Raw genomic sequence first — 21,569 nt, forward strand, 5'->3', positions numbered from 1 at the left:
TCAGTTACACAGTTGCCTTGTGACACAACCACAAACCGCAGCAGTAGGTTCTCTTTTTGATCTGATATGTATGATCTGCAGTTCTCCAGAATAAACCATAAGTCAAGCTCCCCTATTGAACAATTTGAAATATGTTACTATATATATATACTACATGTAAATTTAAAAATACAATAAAAATTATTTTAAAAATACTAAATTTTAAAATATTTTAAATCTGTGGTTGTGGTTTCCAATTTTTTTCTGTAGAAAGATTTCCACAAAATGAGTGTTCTCAAGTTTGAGAATATGACAGAAAAAGTTTGAGAACCAGTAATATAGTTTTTAATTTTGGAAATCTATAATTATAAATGATATCTAAATCCATATTAATAGCTATATCAGTGATTATCAAACTTTTTCTGTCATTTCCCATTTAAAAGTGGTGGGCGAATTTTTAAGCCCCACTTATCAACAAAATGATGACCAACTTTAAAATGTCACATTTATTGAAATATCAATTTCTAAATCAATAAGATTAAATAACACCAAGTTCAAAATAGAAATACAAGTATAAGTGCATTATCACTGAGCTGCTCAGAGATTTGTGCCATTTGTGCTTTGCTGTTCACTTATGCGGATTTAACCATTTTAACATTTTATGAATTGGCCTTCGCAGAGTGTGCTGTAATCAAACCTAACGGTCATTGAATGAATTTTTAGTGTGGTACTTTTTGACCAGGCGGTGTACATTTTAGTCGATCGCTACTGTTACATCTACAAAAACACACAGAAACACACACACACCAAAAAATAATTACAACCACTACAATTTACAATTTAGATTTGGTAATTAAAAAAAATAATCTGTACAATTAATTTTTGGTGAAACAGAGTAAGTCTAGCTAGTATTGTTAGCTGCAGTCTAGCAACGAGCGTAAAAGGAGTTCAGCTTGACTGCTAGAAATATGTCCGCGTTTGTCATACCGGATGGAAGCTAATGCTAACGCTAATGGCTGCAGTCATGAAGAGAATGCCAGCACCAGAAACGCATCCATCATCTTGGAGCATGACATGAGGAAGGAGTGAACACCAGTAAAGCAGCAGGTCAAGCATCCCAGGTCAAGTCATCAAAACCCGCGCAGGCCAACTAGTGCCTGCATTCACAAAATATTCAATCTCTCCTTATTCCAGTCGGTAATCCCCGCATGCTTTAAAGAGTCAGTCATTGTTCCTTTCCCAAGGAAACCCCATCCTGCTTCCCTCAACGATTTTTGCACTGTAGCCCTGACTTCAGTGGTGTTGAAATGCTTTGAGCGGCTCGTCAGTGACTCAACATTTCTTCACTACCTGACACACTAGATCCACCTACAGTTTGCATACCGTCCAAACCCAGATTTACATTTACATTTAAACCCAGATTTACATTTACAGATAATGCCATTTTACACCTCCTTCACTCATCACTCACTTACATGGACACTAGGAGAGGGAATTATGTTAAAATGCTCTTTGTCAAATACAGTTCAGTATTTAATGCTATACTGCTATAATTGTCATGGCACGCCAGGTCACCCTCACATCTCAAGTAAGGTCATGATCAGTACCGCCGCTCCCTATACGCATACGCAGTCTGCGTAAGACACTCCCTGGGGGAAACTATCCCTTCTGCTCAAAAAAATCGTTCTATATAATACATAAATAAATTAATATTAAGAATATACATATACAAATAAACAAAAATATAAACGTATATATATTGCATTTTACGGTGAACACAGAGTAGTCTAAGCACACGTGATGACGCGCGCACCCTCACCTCTGTTACGGCTGCCTATTTGGCCAAAAATGATAATAATTGAACAATATGCCTGGTCCTGGAAAGAGACATCAACAGTCCGGCGCCGAGAAACGAAAGAAAAAAAGCCCAAGATAAAGCCCGTGCATCACTTTTAGGTACGTTCATAATCCTGTGAAACTTTATTTTATTCTCTCGACGTTAATAATGTGTTTTAATGTCGGTAATAATTTCACGACTAACGCATCTTTCTTAATATGAATACAAGCAGATCTAAATAAACAAAATGACTTAAAATGCATTATATTAAGACACAGAGGCAATTATGATTATTGATTAATAATGACCATATGGTGTCATTAAATAACAGCGTTAAAATAGATGATCTAATACAAAATTAACAGTTTACATAAACATTTTTAATAGAAATGCCTGAAATGGGCACCAAAGGTCTGGTAAATGCAGTTGTTACACTCGCATGATGATTGAATTCCTTGTTTAATATCGACCAAACATTTAATTAAAATATCCACATAATTTTTCCTATCATTTCCTCAACAAAAATATGTAGACATCATAACCCTTTTCTGCTTTATTGTCAAAACTGTCACATTTACAGTGCATACAAGAGTTTTGAAATTTCATTTCTCTCACACCCTTGGTGCAAACAGGTAAAAACACAGAATAAAAATATATTTAAAAAATACAGACAAATACAAATATTATATATTCTATAAAACACAATTTACAAGCATGGATATGATAGAAAGATAGATAAAAGGCAGATAACCATGGTTTTATCACTGCCTAATTTCCTTTTGTACAATTCTAAGACTATTAAATCAATCAGACAACTGTATTAATAAAATCATAGCCATTGGAGGTAACTCATTGTTGTTAATAAAACTGTTTTATTACACAGATCTTGATATTTCGCTCTTTTGTTTATCTTTTTGACCAAAAATAACTGTTTATTTAAAGGTCGCTCAGTAATTCTTCAAATAATATCTTCTGCTTCATTTAATGCAGGGTCAATGCTAAAATTTGTTACAAAAGAGGATAAAGTGGTACCATCAAGCACTGATCCAGAGGGACTTAGCAGCTGCACAGTCACTGATGCAGTATGTAGTACTGAAGCCAGTCCATCAACCAGCTATGAAGGTACAGATGCGGTGGTCACAGCTGCTGCCACAACTGGTGACAACCTACAGTCTGGGAGTAGTTCTATAATCATAGAGAAACTGTCACTCACTAAAGAAGTAGAAACTGATGTGGTGTCCCGTAAGTGCTCTGCAAGTTGATCCTTTTCTCTGGCTGTCACGTCTAACAAATTCTGATCACCTTAAAATTGTACAGAGAGGACCATTTAAAGTAGAATCTGATTTTTCTTTCCCCAAAGACAAAGATGGATGAGGTTTTAATAGTTTGCAATGCTATCGCAGAGAAGGTGTTAAGAAGTTGGCTAATTTTTTCAAAGCAGAAAAACTGTGTTTTGTTTTGCTTGTAAACTCTTCAGTACCAAAGACACAAACCATCTTGCTTTTAGGGGCTCCTCAGATCGTCTCTACAAAGCAAACAATCGCAACTTTCTCAAGAAAGTCGAGCTTCTTGCACTACTTGATCTTGTGATGGAAAAAATCATCTGTCGAGAGTCAAAGACAAAAGCCCTCGCACACATTACCTTGGACAGCAAATCCAAAATGAGCTGATACAACTTATAAGTGACAAAATACTGAAGACTATCATGTCCAATATTCATCAGGCAAAATACTATTCAATTATTCTTGACTGCACCATGGATACAAGTCATAAAGAACAAATGTCAGTCATATTGCGAACTGTGGCCTTGGACCCAAAGCCAGAGCTTAAAGAATACTTTCTAGGATATGTGGAGGTCTTCGAAACCACTGGCTTGAATCTGTCAAATGTGATACTGGACAAGCTTCAGGAGCTTCAGATTTCTTTTGCAGAGGCCAGGCCTACAATAATGGTGCTAATATGAAAAGTAAAAGTCAAGGAGTGCAAGCGAGACTGCTAAAGCAAAACCCAAGAGCTCTGTTTGTGAATTTGGAGCACATTTAAGCCCAATCCCAATTCTATATTCTACTCCTTCCCCTACCCCTCGCCCCTTCCCCTTGTCCCTTGAAACGAAGTGAAAATGGGAAGGGTTAAAATATTTCCCCTAAGAAATGGGCCACCACTACAACACTGTTATACGTCATCATACGTATCTGTTCATTTACATGTACACATATGGCCGTAAGCAAAACAAACAATGCGCTATCAAATGTTCGGCAAACTGCCGTGCTACTGAACTTTTATATTTGTTTGTAGCATGCAGTAAAGTGTATATGACATAAAAATATATTTTTTGTAATATCGTTCAATCTGTGCTATCCGGTAGCAAACTTTAACGATTTTTTGCAAACGTTTCTTTACAGAACATCACCATAAATACAAACACGAGACTAAAGGTAATATACATATAATGAAAACTTGTCATAAAAATCCTTATTCATGGCAAAAATTAGTTACACATATGGGTCTGCTTGCTCGAGTGAGCAGCCATCTTGAAAATTTCGCTTAGCCCTTTGTTTGAAATGAGGTCCCGAAAAATCTTCGTTTGGAGAGCTATCTGGCCCTTCCCCTTACCCCGACCCCTCCAACCAAAAGAGAAATGAGACACCCCTACCCCTTCATGTGAACGCGCCAAACGGAGGGGTAGGGCTAAGTGTAGGGGCTACACTCTTTCTCTTCACACGCCTGATTTTCTGGATTTTTATTCTTATTTTGTCTATCATAGTTAAGGTATTCCTATGATGAAAATTACAGGCCTCTCTCATCTTTTTAAGTAGGAGAACTTGCACAATTGATGGCTGACCAAATACTTTACCACATACTTTGCACACCTGTTATGCTGCTATGCTCTTGACTGGACATTTCCATTTCAATTACATCCCAATTCAAATGTATATTTTTTATTACTTGTACATATTGTACATTTTATTTCAGAGTTGTTTTCCACTGTTTCAGACTGTTCCAAAATTAGGATTATTCACCATCAGGACAGCTTTACAGCTATCTCTGCAGTGTTTATTTATTGTTGTACAATACACGTGAGCCATTTCTGTGATAGAAATAGAATCGCGGTCCATTTGTGCGAGTACTACCTGTAGTGTGTGTGTATTGTGTGTGTAGTGTGTTTTATATGTGTGTGCATCTAGTGTGTAAATATAGAATATGTTGTATGTGTGTGTGTAGGATGTGTAGTGTGTGTGTAATGTAATGCTTGTAATGTGTGTCCATTGTGTGCGTTTTGCAAATGACCCAAAATATCTGATCCTTCTGTAGTGTTCAGCTCAATAAGATAGAGAAGTGTATCGGGTTTGACATGTATACAGTACGTGCAAGTGTGTATGAGCTATGTAGCAAAATCTCCTGTGAAGGCCCTAGCCATGTCCAAGCCCAGACTTGCAGACATCCTAATTGCAGCAGATTCCAACTTGTGTGCAGATTTCCTTGAGTTTTTAAACATGATAAGAACCCCAAAAGGGCCTGGATGATTGAAAGAAAAATAAAAAAGATTAATAAAATAGAGTTGCACCATCGCCTCCCAGGGGCTCCACACAACCTAAAATCAAGGTAAAATCAAGGATGGGAAAGAGTCATACAGGAAAAAAACTGAAACAAAGGCTGAAACAGAACAACACGAGAGAGGTGTGGAGTGGCATGAGAAGCATCACTGGCTATAAGACAAGCCAGGCTATTGAGGGAAATGTGGAACGTGTCACTACTTTTGCACTCCCAGCAATCAATATCTCAGTGGATCAGGTAAAACATGGCCTAAAGAAGATCAGCCCTACAAAAGCTGTAGGTCCAGATAAGATCAATCCGAGAGTCCTAAAATCTTGTGCTCCCCAACTATGTGGTGTCTTTCAGTACCTCTTTAGCCTGAGCCTGTCTCTGCAAAAATTCCCTGCACTGTGGAAAACATCATGCATTGTGCCAGTACCCAAAACATCACGTCCTTGTGCCCAGAACGACTTCAGGCCTGTTGCTTTGACATTGCACATTATGAAGGTGTTCGAGAAACTGATCCTGGATACACTTTGTCCCCTGGTGAAGTCATCTCTGGACCATCTTCAGTTTGCCTATCAGCCGTTCATGGGAGTCGATGACACCATAATACACCTGCTGCATCGTACCTACTCTCACCTTGACAAGCCTAGGACCACCGTAAGGATGATGTTCTTTGACTTCTCCAGTGCCTTCAACACCATCCAACTGGCAGTACTGGGGGAGAAACTAATGAACATAAACATTGACACCCGCTTGGTTTCGTGGATCATGGACTATCTGACCTGCTGTCCCCAGTATGTCCGACTACAGAACTGTGTGTCCGAGACTTTGATCTGCAGCACTGGAGCTCCCCAGGGGACTGTACTGTCTCCATTTCTTTTCACCCTATATACATCTGACTTTAGATATAACTCAGTCATGCCACCTGCAGAAGTGCTCTGACGACTCTGTGGTTATTGGGTGTATAAAGGAGGGTGACACCTCAGAGTACCAGTCTGTAGTGGATGACTTTGTTTCCTGGTGTGAGCGTATCCCCTGTGACTCCTATATCTGTAAAGGGAGAGATAGTGGACATGGTCTCTGAATACAAATATCTGGGAGTCCATCTGGACAACAAACTTGACTGGTCACTCAACACAATGGCACTCTACAAAAAAGGACAGAGTCGGTTGTACTTTCTTTGAAGGCTCAGGTCTTTTAACGTCTGTAACACCATTCTGCGGATGTTCTATGAAACTGTTGTGGCAAGTGTCATTTTTTACGGCGTGGTCTGTTGGGGTGGTAACATTAAGGTGTCTGATAAGAACAAACTGGACAAGTCAATTAAAAAGGCTGGATCGGTGAGAAGAGGAGGATTCTATCCAAAGTACAATCCATTTTGAACAATCCTTCTCACCCGCTATACAGTGTCTTCGCTGAACAGAGGAGCAGTTTTAGCCAGAGACTGATTACTATCAAGTGTTCCACAGAGCGCCACAGAAGATCCTTTTTCCCAACGACCATAAAAGTTTACAACTCTTCTCTGTAACTCATACACACATGTATGTGAATTTTTCACTAACTGTTACACAACAGGACATTATCACTTACCATATTAATAATATTGATTACTGCCTACTTCCCAATAAAATATGTAATACAAGATTACATATAATAATACAATATTACTTAAATATACTAGATTACTGTGCAATACTTACAAGTGGAGTCATATTCTGATGGTACTTACTGTTTTGGGAACTGTTTTTTTAAAGATTATTATTATTATTATTATTATTTATTACCTTTATTATTTATTACCTTTTCTTAGTTAACAACTGTGAGCACCTGTAACCGAGCATAAGCAATTTCCCTCTGGGATTAATAAAGTTATTTGAATCTTGAATCTTAAATCTTTGAACCTGTGTGTTTTTTGAGCAGGTTAATACCTTCAAAAAAACATCTTGGCATCTTCATACAAATATTAATTTGTAAAATTAATGATGTAATTGGACTGATGTCAGCTTGGGCCCTAAATATTTATCATGTCAATAGAGCATAATTTAAACCTTCGAACCATGTGTGCGTGTAAATAGAACCTAAATATAGTGTGACCTGGGTGGGTTAGGGTAGTGTGTGTGTGAGAGAGAGACGTGTATCTAGTCTGTGTGTGACGAGTGTTTGTGCGTGCTTTTGTGTGTGATGTGTGTGTGTGAGTTTGTATGTGTGTTATGTATAAGCATGTTTGTGCGCGTATGTGTGTGTAAAAGAGATGTGAGCGTGTAGAATACGAAGAATTTTATGTTCAGACCTCCAAAAAGCCCCAGATGCTGGAAAAAAAGCATCACACTATGATGTCACTCAATATGACACCACTCAATCTGATGACACTTAATATAATGTCACACAAAAAGTTATTAACCACTTTTCAGAATCGGTCTTTCACTTTTGTATCATCACGGCTAACCTGTTTGAGATACCCCGCAACTTTGCATTCTCAATGTACTGAGGCCACATAGGCCCAGTTTGTTGGTGATTGTATAAATCCCCTAGGAGGAAAACATTAAAAACCATTGGGTGCGTTTTGCAAACGACCCAAAATAACTTGTTGCGTAGAGCCAATGACATGCAGTGTGGAAGTTGTTCAGCTCAATGAGCTCTAAATGTGTACCGAGTTTTGTGTGCATACGTGTAAGTGTGTATGAGTTATGCAAAATCATGTCAGGAATTCTAATTGCAGCAGACCTGTCTGCCAATTTTCATGATTTTTTTAGCATGTTAAGACCCCCAAAATGCCCTGGATGGTGGGAAAAAAGGGCCCTTCACACACAATGACATCAGCACTTTCAGAAATCAGAACGGTATGACATCAGCCCTATCATAGCAATGATTATGACATAATAGCTATAACATCATCATGCTTATGTCATAGTGCTTGGGCCCTAATAATAATCCTTAGAAGAACAAGGTGGCCCTTCACAAACTATGACATATCGCTATTAGACATCAGCACTTCCATAGCAATGACAGTGATGTAACACTTCATAGCAATGACATAATTGCCATGACATCATCATGCTGATGTCATTGTGCTTGAGCCCTATAATGATAATTTTTAACATTATGACATCAACACTATTAAAACAGCATCAGAGCGATGATGATGACTTCATTGTCATGTCGTCATTGTGTTGATGTCACTATTACAATGTAACAATAATAAAATTAAATAACAACGATAAATCAGTATGGGCACATACAGGGGTTGGACACTGAAACTGAAATGCCAGGTTTTAGACCATAATAATTCATTAGTATGGTGTAGGGCCTCCTTTTGTGGAAAATACAGTATTAATTCATCCTGAGAATGACAGATACAATTCTTGCACAGTGGCCAGAGGGATTCTGAGCCATTCTTCTTGCAGAATCAGGTCACTAAGTGATGCTGGTGGAGGAAAACTTTTCCTGACTTACTTTTCCAAAACACTCCAATAAGTGGCTCAATAATATTTAGATCTATACAGTGATATATCTAGTGACTGTGCAGGCCATGGGACTGTCTTGCTGTGTGTATTGGTGCATTGTCATCCTGATACACAGCACAGCCTTCAGGATACAATGTTAAAACCATAAGGTGCACATGATCCTCCAGAATGGTTCGGTAGTCCTTGGCAGTAACGTGCCCATCTACCACAAGTATTGGGCCAAGGGAAAGCCAGGAAAATGCAGCCCAAACCATCACTGATTTCACCACCATGCTTCACTCTGGGCATGCAACAGTCTGGGTGCTACTCTTCTTTGGGGCTTCTCCACACCGTAACTCTCACGGATGTGGGAAAGACACTGAAGAGGAATCATCAGAGAACAGTACATGTTTCACATTGCCTACAGCCCAAGATTTTTACTGCTGGCACCAGTGAAACTGATGTTTGGCATTGGCACGGGTGACCAAATTTTGGGCTATAGTAGCCCGGCCATGTACATTGACCTGTGAAACTCCTGATGAACAGTTTTGGTGGAAACAGGAGAGTTGAGGTGCACATTTAATTCTGCAATGAGTTGAGCAGCTGTAGTTTTATGTTTTTTGGATACAATCCTGGTTACCACCCGGACATCCTGTCAGACAGCTTCCTTTTGCGTCCACAGTTACTGCTGTTGGATGTGGTTCATCTTACTTTGTGGTATGCTGACATTACCCTGGATACCGTGGCTCTTGATACAACACAAAGAGTTGCTGCCTTGGTCACAGATGCGCCAGTGAGACGCACAAAAACAATTTGTCCTCTTTTGCACTTTGATATGTCACCCATAATGTTGTGTGCATTGCAATATTTTAAGCAAAACTGTGGTATTACTCTGCTTATTAAACTATCCCACTTTCACATCTCCGAATGTGGCAGTGACGCCAAGAGCTTTATTCCCAATGTAGCCAGCTAACATTATCTATGTTGGTAATTTATGTTGTATGTAGTACCTTGGTTCTGGAGGAACGATGTTTTGTTTCACTGTGTACTAATCTGTTTATGGTTAGAATGACAATAAAAGCCTAATTCAGTTCTCTTGAGTTGACTTAATACTAAACAGGAAGGGGCAGACCAGCTGTAATGTGTTTAACTCATTAATGGGGTATTTCTGCTCAAATGGCAAAAGTGTCTGCTTATTAGGTACTGAAACAGGAAATAACTTTTGCTCAGCAAGATGAAAATAGAACATTTCCTGTGTGCGTTTTTGTTTAGACTGGCATGAAAGCAGATGTTGCTCTTTTGTGAGGGAAACCTAGTTGTCTCAGTCAACAACTAACCTAGGTTTAGAACATTGCTAGAGATAAAATTGTTCACACACACTTGGTTTGTTAGTCAGTGCTTAGACCTCTGTATTCTCATTTTTCCATCCCATGTCTCCTAACTGTTCACAGTGTGTTTTATGTACAGTTCTAAGTCAGAAATTTAAATACACCTTAGTCCTCAACACTTAGTTTTCAACCCAATTTCTGGAGGACCACCTGCCCAGTGTTCTCAGCTTCCAGTATACCTGATTTAAAAAAAAATCAGCTAATTAAGAGCCTTTTCTGAATTGAACTAGATACGACAGAACGATTGTCATAGCCAAGAACATTAAAACTTAAATTCCTGAAATGATATCCTAGTAAATATTTCCTGTCATTATTCTTGTATCTATTGACTGGCATAAATAATGACTACATTGAATCAAAATATCAATCAGAACTGCTAAAGCTTTGACAATTTTCTGAAATGTACTGTATCTGAAAATATTTTTACTGATAAACCAAAAAGAATCGTCCAATAAACGAATATTTGTCATGCAAAAAGTAATGTCCTAACCTTCTAGCCCAAACTATAGTTTTTTTAACATGAACTATGTGGAGTGACTAATAAGAAATGTTTTTAAGGATTTTTTATTTCAACTGCACAGTTGTGTATGTACATACCATTGTTTTTTTAGCTGCATTTACATGGACCACAATATTCCACTAAAGTCAGAATAGCAGCAATTTTTTTTTTTTTTTATAAAAATGTGACCACCAATTTTCAATCAGAATGAAAGGGGTGCTGTGAACCAATCCATTCCAGAGGAAAATGTTAGCCATGTAAAGACTTGGTCCAATCATTTCTTTCTAGTTGGAAGAAATGTGTGTTATACTTTTTGCACATTTGCAGAATTGAGAACATTAAGTGAGATGAGTTTCTAAGAGGGAAATTTTGCTTTTATTCCTGATCAGCAAACTCAGACCTCAAACATTTATTTATCGCAGAGGAAGCGATACTTATTGAATTTTATTTCAGATGCTAAAGCAATCATAAATGAGACTGAATTCTTGCAAATAATAATAATGCAGAAGGCATCCAAGATTTGTTGGAAAAAATGGGGATATCGAACCTCAGTTGGAAAAGAAAATAAACATTAAATTTTTTGTTAGCATATATTTTAAGAAGTTTTATGATTTACAGTATGTGGAATGACTTTGCATATGCTAAAAAAAGATATTTTGACTAAATACTTTGAGTATATATTGTGGGTATAGAAAAGAATCACCACCCCTTATAATTGCATTTTGTTGCTTTGCAATCCTAAATGAAGAGTGACAGTTTTATGCAGCTGTAAGTAGTCACAGAGATGGAAATGGATCGCCCCCTCCTAAAAATGTCTTGTAGTGAATCAAGTGAAGCTAATTACCTTCTCAATGGCACACAAAGCCATTTGACTTTCAACTGTGATCAGCTATCTTCTTGATTATAATAATATACTAGACAATAATAGCAAATAATCAACTATGGGTGGCAGGGTACTGTCAAAAGGTCTCGGGATAAAGTCAGGAGATGGATTTTTCTCCACAAATAAGGCTTGTGGGTTACAAGAAATGTATGCAGTCATGACTGTCCTTTGCACACAGCTTGATTCTGAGGCCACATGGAAAAACGTGTTTGACGAGTCTAAATTTTAATTATTTGGTTACAACAATAAATATCTGGCAGAAATCCAATAAAGCTCACCATTCAAATAAAGCATGGAGTGTTTTTCACTGCAAACCAAAGTTGGTTCAATAAAATACTGACACAAGAGGTGATCCTTTTCCAACAGGGTTTTTTTTTTTTTTTTTTACATTTGTTCCTGACATGCTGTTAGATCTTTTACTTGGATATTTTTAGTTTTATCAAGCTGAATACGACCAGATAAAACTAATTGTCCGTGTTCATTTAAGACTGCACAGCGACAGAAATTTGTTTTTTTTTTTAACTGTAAAAGCCCGTAATTTCTGATTAACATGACCAATATTGGTGTTGAGTGGTGGTAGCCACAGTGGGGTGTTTATACAGTATATGCATCAGGTGTTTTTATTGCGCAAACTGTTGGTCGACAGCTACGCCACAGCTGCATCACAGCCAAACTGATATTCAGCACAACAGCACTCTTGAGTAGGATACTTCTTAATCATACACAAATTGTAATCACAAATGTGTATTCCTACATTTGAATGCCTCTCCCCATTGGTAACCATTTTCTGTATTATATTACAATATGCCTGATTTAAAATTAATTCCACATTAATCAAGTATGCACATGACCTTTTCCAAAATTGCTTGGCTAAAAAAATATTCTGATGTAGACAAAAAAATGTCATGAAAACCTAATTACTTATCATAAACATAAAAATTTTACATTTTTCTGTTGTTCTAAATGTTTGCATCATTATAAAGGTGCAGTGCAAATTTCAGGGCCACCAGAAAAACAAACAAACAAAAAACACACAAGACTGATTTCATGGTAGATTATTACTCATGTTTACATCAGACAGTTGGAGTCAATTCATCAAAAAAAAAAAAAAAAAAAAGAATATTTTCGCATTAATATTACCAACTATACATTGTACATTACATCAAAAAGTCTTGGTTGCAGTACTCACTGAAAAAAAAAAATTAAAGCCATGTTCTTTGTGACATAGGCACGGTTAAAACAGACTGAGGTACCACCGTGGCTCAGCTTAAAATATAAATATGAACTCTTCAGCAAGCCATTCCACAGACAGTCCAGCCAGAGGTTCCCCACAGTCACAGAACATGAAGGGAATGCTGAACAACAGATTAACATATGAGGAGTACACACAATTTATTGGGATTAAAGTCAGCATGATGGGGTAATCATACATATTAAATTATTTGATGATGCTGCCACAAAACAAAAATCAGCAAAAACAAAAGAACTTGAAATTTTTCATGAGCAGCTACAAAAAAAAAAAAAAAAAAAATTGGGGGGCTGACACAATAAAATAATTATATGATCTCAGGTGAATGAGATCTGGTCAATCTTCTGAGCATGAGGAAGAATCAGAATTTTTTGGTGCCATAATTACATCATCCAAAATAGCCTCTCTATCAGAGCTATCATATCCAATTGGTGACCCAGCATGCTCTTTGTCCATATCAAAAGAACTAGACTCCATCTTGGTATTATATGCAGAAGTTATGAAGTGGTGTGAAGTAGTAAAAGCACTACTGTCCAGATCTTCGTCATCCATGATATAAACCCCATCAGAAACCAGTGTCTCATTTTCACCATCCTCTACATGAGTGTCAGATTGGGCTGAAGGGTTGATAAGGTAATTGTGGCTCTGTCTGGACACTGTGGTGTGCAGAGTCAGCAGTCGGTGGAAGAAATGTTCTGGCAGGAAGCCCTGGTATAGTAATAATAATGAAAAAGAAAGTTAGCACTGTTTAATTGTTACTGACCTTTATTCATTCAAGCTGTATATGGCCAAATCTAATTTTTACTCTTTAATTTGGTAGATTCTTTTTTAATATATATTTTAATTCATTTAATTTGGAAATTAAAATTAGCATTTGCATAATCTTAGCATAATAAACAGGTGATCGTTGTGAAGAACCAAAGTGGAATGGTAAGGATACAGGGAGCAGAGGTAAAGAGGGTACAGGACTTTAAGTACTTAGGGTCAACGGTACAGAGCAAGGCAGAGTGTGGAAAGGAGGTGAAGAGGCGGATACAGGCAGGTTGGAATGGGTGAAGAAAAGTGTCAGGTGTGTTGTGCGATAAAAGAGTATCAGCGAGAATGAAAGGAAAGGTGTACAGGACAGTGGTGAGACCAGCAATGCTCCACAGCTTAGACACAGTGGCACTGAAGAAAAGACAGGAGGAAGAGCTGGAGGTAGCAGAGTTGAAGATGTTGAGGTTCTCTTTGGGAGTAAAAAGGATGGATAGGATCAAGAGTGAGTTCATTAGAGGGACAACCCACGTTAGATGTTTTGGAGATAAAGTCAGAGAGGCCAGATTGAGGTGGTTTGGACATGTTCAGAGGAGAGATTGTGAATATATCGGTAGAAGGATGCTGAGGTTGGAACTGCCAGGCAGGAGGTCTAGAGGAAGACCAAAGAGGAGATTTATGGATGCAGTGAGAGAGGACATGAAGTTAGTTAGTGTGAGAGAAGAGGATGCAGTGGATAGGGTTAGATGGAGGCAGATGATTCGCTGTGGCGACCCCTGAAAGGGAACAGCCGAAAGACAAAGAATAAAAAGTTAATAGATTTATTGTTATAATAAAATTGGGTTTTCTTTTCTGTTTAAATTTGATTTTTCAACTTCAACTTTTATTTTTTCACTTTTTTTTAACAGTAACATATCATCTATTTGTTACCCCACAATAATATGGAAAACTTTACGATTAAAAAGTAGATAAAGGAACTGCAAAAGGAACTCAAGATTAGACCGCCATAAATGCTAGAACTGTGTCAGTTTTGTTTAAAGTGATTCATATTAATGATAGTGAATAATAATGTCATATACACTGAAAATTACAGGAGGTTTTGTTAATTTTGGGGCAGCGGTGGCAACATTAAGGCTTTGGCTTGGAGTTACTGTTCATAATCTTGGGAGTTGAAGCCCCAGTACCACAAAGGAAGGCAAAAAGAAATAATTGGGGGAATCTTTTATTTTATTTTATAACAGTATTAATTTTGTACTTAATTTTTATAAAAGTACTTTGTCGTTCAGGTGGATTTGCCAACATCAAAAAAAAAAAGAAAGACTATCCTAGTCAGTCCAGAGCACCCAAAATACACACAGACATCCTGATCGCCCCAACTACAAAATAAATAAATAAACAAATAATTTTCCTAAACATGCAAGTCCAAAGACACAACATACACTGCCTGGAAGAAATCTTATAAATGATCTAATACCCAGACTTACACAATGTCTGAAGATATCCTATAGATGTGGAAAAGAAGTTGCTATTTTAAAAGGGTTAAATTTTTTGGCCGATTTTTTCCTTCCAAATGTCACAGGCTGTAATAGGGGCCACTCACGTGTGCTTCTCACACACACATTGCACACACCAGGCAGGTGGTCATCAGCAATCCTGGCTTTCAGTGTCCGTGCAGCCTTTTAAAAGGCTCTCTTGCTTCTACTCAGAGAGTAGCAACTAGAGCCATAACTTACACGGACCTCCTGTCTCCATAGATTTAAGCGCTTCCAAATTCTGTTCCCCTAGGAGAATACTGAACGCTAATGCTCTACTGTCTCTGCCTACACCTTGCCACCTGCCCAGCGCAGCTAGTCTCACCTGCTCTGCACACACCTGTGCACCTTTGATGACACTGCAACTACTGAGGCTCGACCCACAGAACCGCGACATTCACGTACAGTACATCTACTTATATTTCAGTAAACACAAAAATAGAATGACTTAAAAAGAAAATTTACCAAAAACCCAGACAAAAGTAGGGTTTTTGATAATTTTTTTATTAATGCAGTAGTAATGCATATAGTACAATATGTTACAAAATGTTTACTCTAAAGCAAGAATAAAAATAGTTTTGGGATATTCCAATACTCTCAAAAGGAAAATGAATAATATTGATTATCTTGTTACAGTGGCACTTGTCAAGAAATGTATTGGGCAGCAAGCAAACAGAGTTTGTAGGTGATGTGCTAGAAGCAGAAAAAAATAAGCAACTGGAAGAATGTAAGCAACTTTGCCAAGAGCAGATCAGATTGGCAGGTCTTGTGTGGTTCCCCATATACAGTGGGAAGTAAGACAATTAGGTAAAATCAACATTATTTTACTATACTACAGCTAAAATATCTGCAAAATAATGTTTATAATGCAGACTGCTATTGTATAAAACAATCACTGTTTAAATTATTCACAAAAGACAAGAAAAACAACAACAGTAGTCTCATCTATAGTAACAAGGTCAATGCCACATGATACTCCTAATCTTTTCTGATTTTGTAAACAGGTTTTAAATAACTAATTTATTATTTTAGGTGCCATGTTTAGTACAGTATAATGGGATTTAAAATCTTTCAGATTTAATTTGAGTGTACTTGCATTAGTGTTTAATGCATTTTATGCATTACATTCAAGTAATTTAAAACTTAATTAATATGCAATATACTAACCGAGTTGCGAACAGTGTCTGCCCATTCTGGTGCTACTGCATGGTCAGGATGCTCTTCAAGATACTCCTTTAGGTCCTGCAGTGCAGGTCCATACACGCCTCCATACTGAACCTAAGATAAATAAACAAATATTAGATAAATTAAGGAAACTCTTAACATAGGACTGCTTACCGTTATAACAAATTCTTCTAACTAATCACATCAGTTTTACTTATGTAAAAATTAAAAGAAAACAAGTCCAGGGTGACAGACATCTCAACATTCACATTGATGACTGCATATTTTTTATATTCAAAAAGTGTATTTTTATAAAAAGTTTAAAACCTAATATATAAAATAGTTGTTTGGTTAATAGTAAATACTCTCCCTTAACCTTCTTGCCAGTCTTCATGTCTATAACCTTAACCCTTTCGCTGCCAGTTGATGCTGGTTCCTTTTCTGTTCTCTTTTTTCTCCTTTTCCTTTTGGTCCTGTTCACCAGCAGCTGTGATAAATCAAGAGAGAGCTTATCAGAATAAATGTTCAAGTTAATGTGGTGGTAAAGTGAAATGGGACACAGTCACTTTTTAAGATATGCTGGCTCAAGTATATATTTGGGTTAAGTGTTACAGAAGCAACATAATTTTTGCTGTCACTCATTTTTAACATTAGCTTAACTATAAAATTTGGGTAAGGTGTTGAATTTACCAATGACTACAATTTATAACTTTCTTATTTATCTCATGTTTTCTTTCGTCTGATTTAGTAAGACAATATTACTAGTTAGACATGGGCTCATGCCACCTCTCCTTCAAGCCCACACAGTGCTTTCCAGCACAGTTTGCCTCTGTGGCTAAATGTGAGCTAAATGAAAGACTTTTCCTAATTTAAGTTGATCACACTGTAAGAACAATAGGTTTCTAGCACAACTGAGTGGAGATACCACAATCAATTATTAGGACTCTATGGGCATGTCACTCAGCATAACCAAATGCATAAAAGGAGGTCTTGAACATTACATTTATGTTTCATTACATTTAAGAAAGATGAATCTTCCATAGTTAAATACCTAGCTAATGACATCTTTAGTCAGTTACTGTCACTCCAAGAGATTATTGTGATAATCTAAGCCTGAACTGTAACTCTAGAGGTACAGTTGAGATTTATATGTACTGTACCCAATCTCCTAATTTTATATATATATATATATATATATATATATATATATATATATATATATATATATATATATAAAAATATACATATATATATAATATACATATACATACACACATACACACACTCACCTGAAGGATTATCAGGAACACCATACTAATACAGTGTTTGACCCCCTTTCGCCTTCAGAACTGCCTTAATTCTACGTGGCATTGATTCAACAAGGTGCTGAAAGCATTCTTTAGAAATGGCCCATATTAATAGGATAGCATCTTGCAGTTGATGGAGATGCACATCCAGGGCACAAAGCTCCCGTTCCACCACATCCCAAAGATGCTCAATTGGGTTGAGATCTGGTGACTGTGGGGGCCATTTTAGTACAGTAACTCTACAGCGTACAGTCGGGCCCATTCCCCTCTGACCTCTAGCATCAACAAGGCATTTTCGCCCACAGGACTGCCGCATACTGGATGTTTTTCCCTTTTCACACCATTCTTTGTAAACTTCAGAAATGGTTGTGCGTGAAAATCCCAGTAACTGAGCAGATTGTGAAATACTCAGACCGGCCCGTCTGGCACCAACTACCATGCCACGCTCAAAATTGCTTAAATCACCTTTCTTTCCCATTCTGACATTCAGTTTGGAGTTCAGGAGATTGTCTTGACCAGGACCACACCTCTAAATGCATTGAAGCAACTGCCATGTGATTGGTTGATTAGATCATTGCATTAATGAGAAAAATTAACAGGTGTTCCTAATAATCCTTGTGCACCATCAACTGCAAGATGCTCTCCTTAATATGGGCCATTTCTAAAGAATGCTTTCAGCACCTTGTCGAATCAATGCCACGTGGAATTAAGGCAGTTCTGAAGGCGCAAGGGGGTCAAACACCGTATTAGTTTGGTGTTCCTAATAATCCTTTCGGTGAGTGTATACACACACACACACACTAGTGCTTATACAGTGTCAAGTTCTCCTCACACCTCTAGCATGTCACCCTCAACTTCATATTCAGGATTTTCTTTGAGCCAGTTGGGCAGGTCCCTCTTACGAGGGGTACAGAGTACTCCTTCTGTATCTGATGACTATGAAAAAAAAAAAAAAAAAAAAAAAAAAAAAAAGAAAAATCTGCATCAAGGCATGTGCCATGTTTGATATGATTTAATGGTGGTGAAAAAATTTAAGGACGGTTGATAGTCCTGGAGAGTGCCTACAATACCTCTTGATCTTTGCGCCGTCGTCGTACACTTGTCCCTCTTGCTGATCCATTAGGTATTAAAGCTTGTTTGGAGAAGGTCAATTTCAGTCCTTCCTCCTAAAAGCGCATTTAAAATGAATTTTCTTCAATAATATACATATTGTAAATATGGCATCAATGACAGTTTACCAGCAATTTAAAACAAGACTCTTCCTCACTTTCAAGAGTTTGACAGTAAATTCTGTTTCTCCTACATCCTGTCCAGAAAGGGTACTGTTGCCTTTGCGGGATGTGCGCATGTGGCTCAAGTCATCTCCAAGACCCTGCTCATCATAAGCTAGAGCAAGCTGAGGATCTGAGGTATATCGTCGCCCAGTTGGCCAGTGCCCCGTCAGAACCAGAGTACAAAGGTTGTCGATTCTGTTTATTAATACACGATCCTACATAGAAAAATATGTTGTAAGTATCATAATTTTCACCCCATGTCCAGCCCAACTAATCTCTCGACATTAATCAGCTGATTAACCATAAATCCATTTACAGTATGATCCAAAAATTAAACCACCACAGTTTTCCTATATGAAAAAACAAAAACACAGCCTTGCTTTTGTAACTGTATTAAAATTATAGTATGGAGGCATCTGTATGCTATCGCTTAAGTGCTTTTTAAATGTAATTCTTTGGAACAGTTAACTTAGACTGGGCCTATGTTTTCATCAGTAGGGTAATTTGATTGCTTTGTTTATTATCAATATGCAAAACTGACTCCCATGTCTTTTGCAATCTAATTAAGCGATAGCAGACAGATGCCTCCATACTATAAGTGTAATACAGTTTCAAAATGTTTTGAAAAACACTGCTTTTAATGACCAAATATTTTCTTTAAATTAATGAAAAATGTTTATCATAGTTAAAAACTGTTTTATTACTTAGGGGAAAAACTGAAGGGGACTCTATTATCTGAAGGCACTATATGAAAAAGAGCAAAACAGAGAGCGCGAGAGAGAGAGAGAGAGAGAGAGAGAGAGAGAGAGAGAGAGAGAGAGAAAATAATAAAAGAAAGGGAATACCTTAGGCCAGTCAACTCTGACTGGATCACTTAGTGTTTCTGGTCGGGCACCATCTTGAGATGAAGTGAATGGATGGGTGCTGTTCTCTTCATCTGCATCACAGATCTTCACTGGTTCTGCAGAAAGACTCCAGGATTCAGGCAAAGATATCATCATTAAAGGCACGCACGCACGCACGCACGCACGCACGCACGCACGCACGCACTCACGAACCCACCCACCACACCTTACCCTGCTCATCTCTCTCTGCATCACTGTCCCCACTGACATCTGTACTTGGAGAGCGATGGGAAGAGGTAGATGATTCAGAATCAGAATCGGAGTCAGAGTCTGAAGGTACTCCATCCGTCTCCCCTTGTTTCCTTCCACCACTTCTGATTTTATCCCAGGACCAGCCTACTTGTTCTCTCCTTTTGCCATCAGAGTGCGAAAATGATATACCTGGAAGCCCTGATGAGCAAATAGACTCCAAAACTTGGCTCTCATCACCAATTTTGACTTCTCTAACAATGTCTTCCTGGTGTAGTGGGCTGTGTGTGAGGGTTTGCGCAGCAAGGCATGCTTGCTGCTGCTGGACATATTCATGACGGGCTTGAATGAACGAGAACTTTGAGTCTGAAAATATAAAATGCTCTGTGCGGCTTACGCCACACCTGGCAGCACCTAAAAGCAGTTCATGATCATGCTGTGGGGTACTCCACCAGTTGGGTAGATCAGAGCTGAGTGGTGCCAGGGCAAGATGCTCCTCTAGAGATGGGTGAGTAAGGACAAGCTCACGTAGGCGGGACAAGAGGCTTATTCGGTAAAGTGTTCGTGAGGCTCGCTCCTCAGTAATGGGAGCTAAAGAATTGGCCAAGTCTGGAGATTCTGGCAGAAAAAAAAAAAAGAAAATGTATAAAAACAATGGTTGGGGAATTGGTGTCATAATATTTTCAGCAATGCAATGTAGCATATATCGTCATATCACCTAATCCTGGCTATTACAAATTTTTATTATATACCTATAATTTAATTATAATCAAAGTAATTAAAACACTCATAACATCATAAAAAAATTAAAAAAGGACTGTACCTGCTCCATGGCCAGGGTGCAAGTTACAGACCCTGCGACACATAGCCACAAAGCAATGGAAGTATCGGGTTAGACTCTCATCTGTTTTCTTGTCTAGTCTCGCATATGTACGGAAACGTGTCCAGTCCAGTTTGGCCTCGCTGCTCTCTTTGGCTTCCAACTCAGTTTTTATACGTTCCACACCAAAGGTAGACACTACCCTATAAAAATCACACTCTTCTCTACGAGTCCACCTGAAAAACATACATTTATTTTATTTGGCAAATATTATTGTGGATGTCATTAAAAATGTGTCCCATAAAAAAACAACAACAAAAAAAAAAACAATAAATTTAAGAATTACCTTTGCTGCCTTTCTTGTCGCGCAAGCTCTTTAAGCTTGGTGGCCTGTTCACAGCGGCGGCGGCGGCGATCTCCTTTTTCTGCTGCCTCCATCTTGAGTTGTTCTCGTCTGTAGCTACGCTGGTATGCTGTGATTAGCCTCCGTAATCGAGCTGTGAGAGAGGAGCTTGTTGGCCAAAAACTGCTCCCCATTGGACCTGAGGATTGTGCCTCAACTGGCACAGTAGTGGAATATGTTGAGTGATCCTCCACAAAGAGCTCATCCATGTTGCCAGGATCAGTCTAGAGGGATGAACAAAAAAGCAAACAAATTATAGCAGATGTGTGTTTTTGCTTAGTAAAGTGTATTCTTTTATCAGATAATATATTGATCAGTTTAGATTGACAACCAGTCAACTTATAAAGTAATATATGAATATAAAAACATTTTTTTAGAAGCTACTTACATGTTAAAAGAAATGC

General features: G+C 37.9%; 1 protein-coding gene across 2 annotated transcripts in view; it reads right to left on the minus strand.

The window, feature by feature from the left end:
* Positions 1-12,612: 12,612 nt before the first annotated feature.
* The window catches only part of chd8 (chromodomain helicase DNA binding protein 8), a 62,475-nt gene continuing 53,518 nt past the window's right edge, over positions 12,613-21,569 (minus strand). The window contains exons 29-38 of one of the 2 annotated variants that reach the window (XM_053482809.1): positions 21,109-21,389; positions 20,766-20,998; positions 19,925-20,560; positions 19,694-19,809; positions 18,842-19,063; positions 18,645-18,740; positions 18,409-18,510; positions 16,644-16,754; positions 16,271-16,381; positions 12,613-13,526 (exon numbers count right to left, since the gene is read on the minus strand). In XM_053482809.1, coding sequence (XP_053338784.1) covers positions 13,155-13,526; positions 16,271-16,381; positions 16,644-16,754; positions 18,409-18,510; positions 18,645-18,740; positions 18,842-19,063; positions 19,694-19,809; positions 19,925-20,560; positions 20,766-20,998; positions 21,109-21,389 — 2,280 coding nt within the window. In that variant the 3' untranslated portion in view covers positions 12,613-13,154. The remainder of the gene's footprint in view (positions 13,527-16,270; positions 16,382-16,643; positions 16,755-18,408; positions 18,511-18,644; positions 18,741-18,841; positions 19,064-19,693; positions 19,810-19,924; positions 20,561-20,765; positions 20,999-21,108; positions 21,390-21,569) is intronic. The other variant, XM_053482893.1, reaches the window with a different exon arrangement.

This window comes from Clarias gariepinus, chromosome 1 (genome assembly GCF_024256425.1).
Source record: "Clarias gariepinus isolate MV-2021 ecotype Netherlands chromosome 1, CGAR_prim_01v2, whole genome shotgun sequence".
Classification (NCBI taxonomy): Eukaryota; Metazoa; Chordata; class Actinopteri; order Siluriformes; family Clariidae; genus Clarias; species Clarias gariepinus.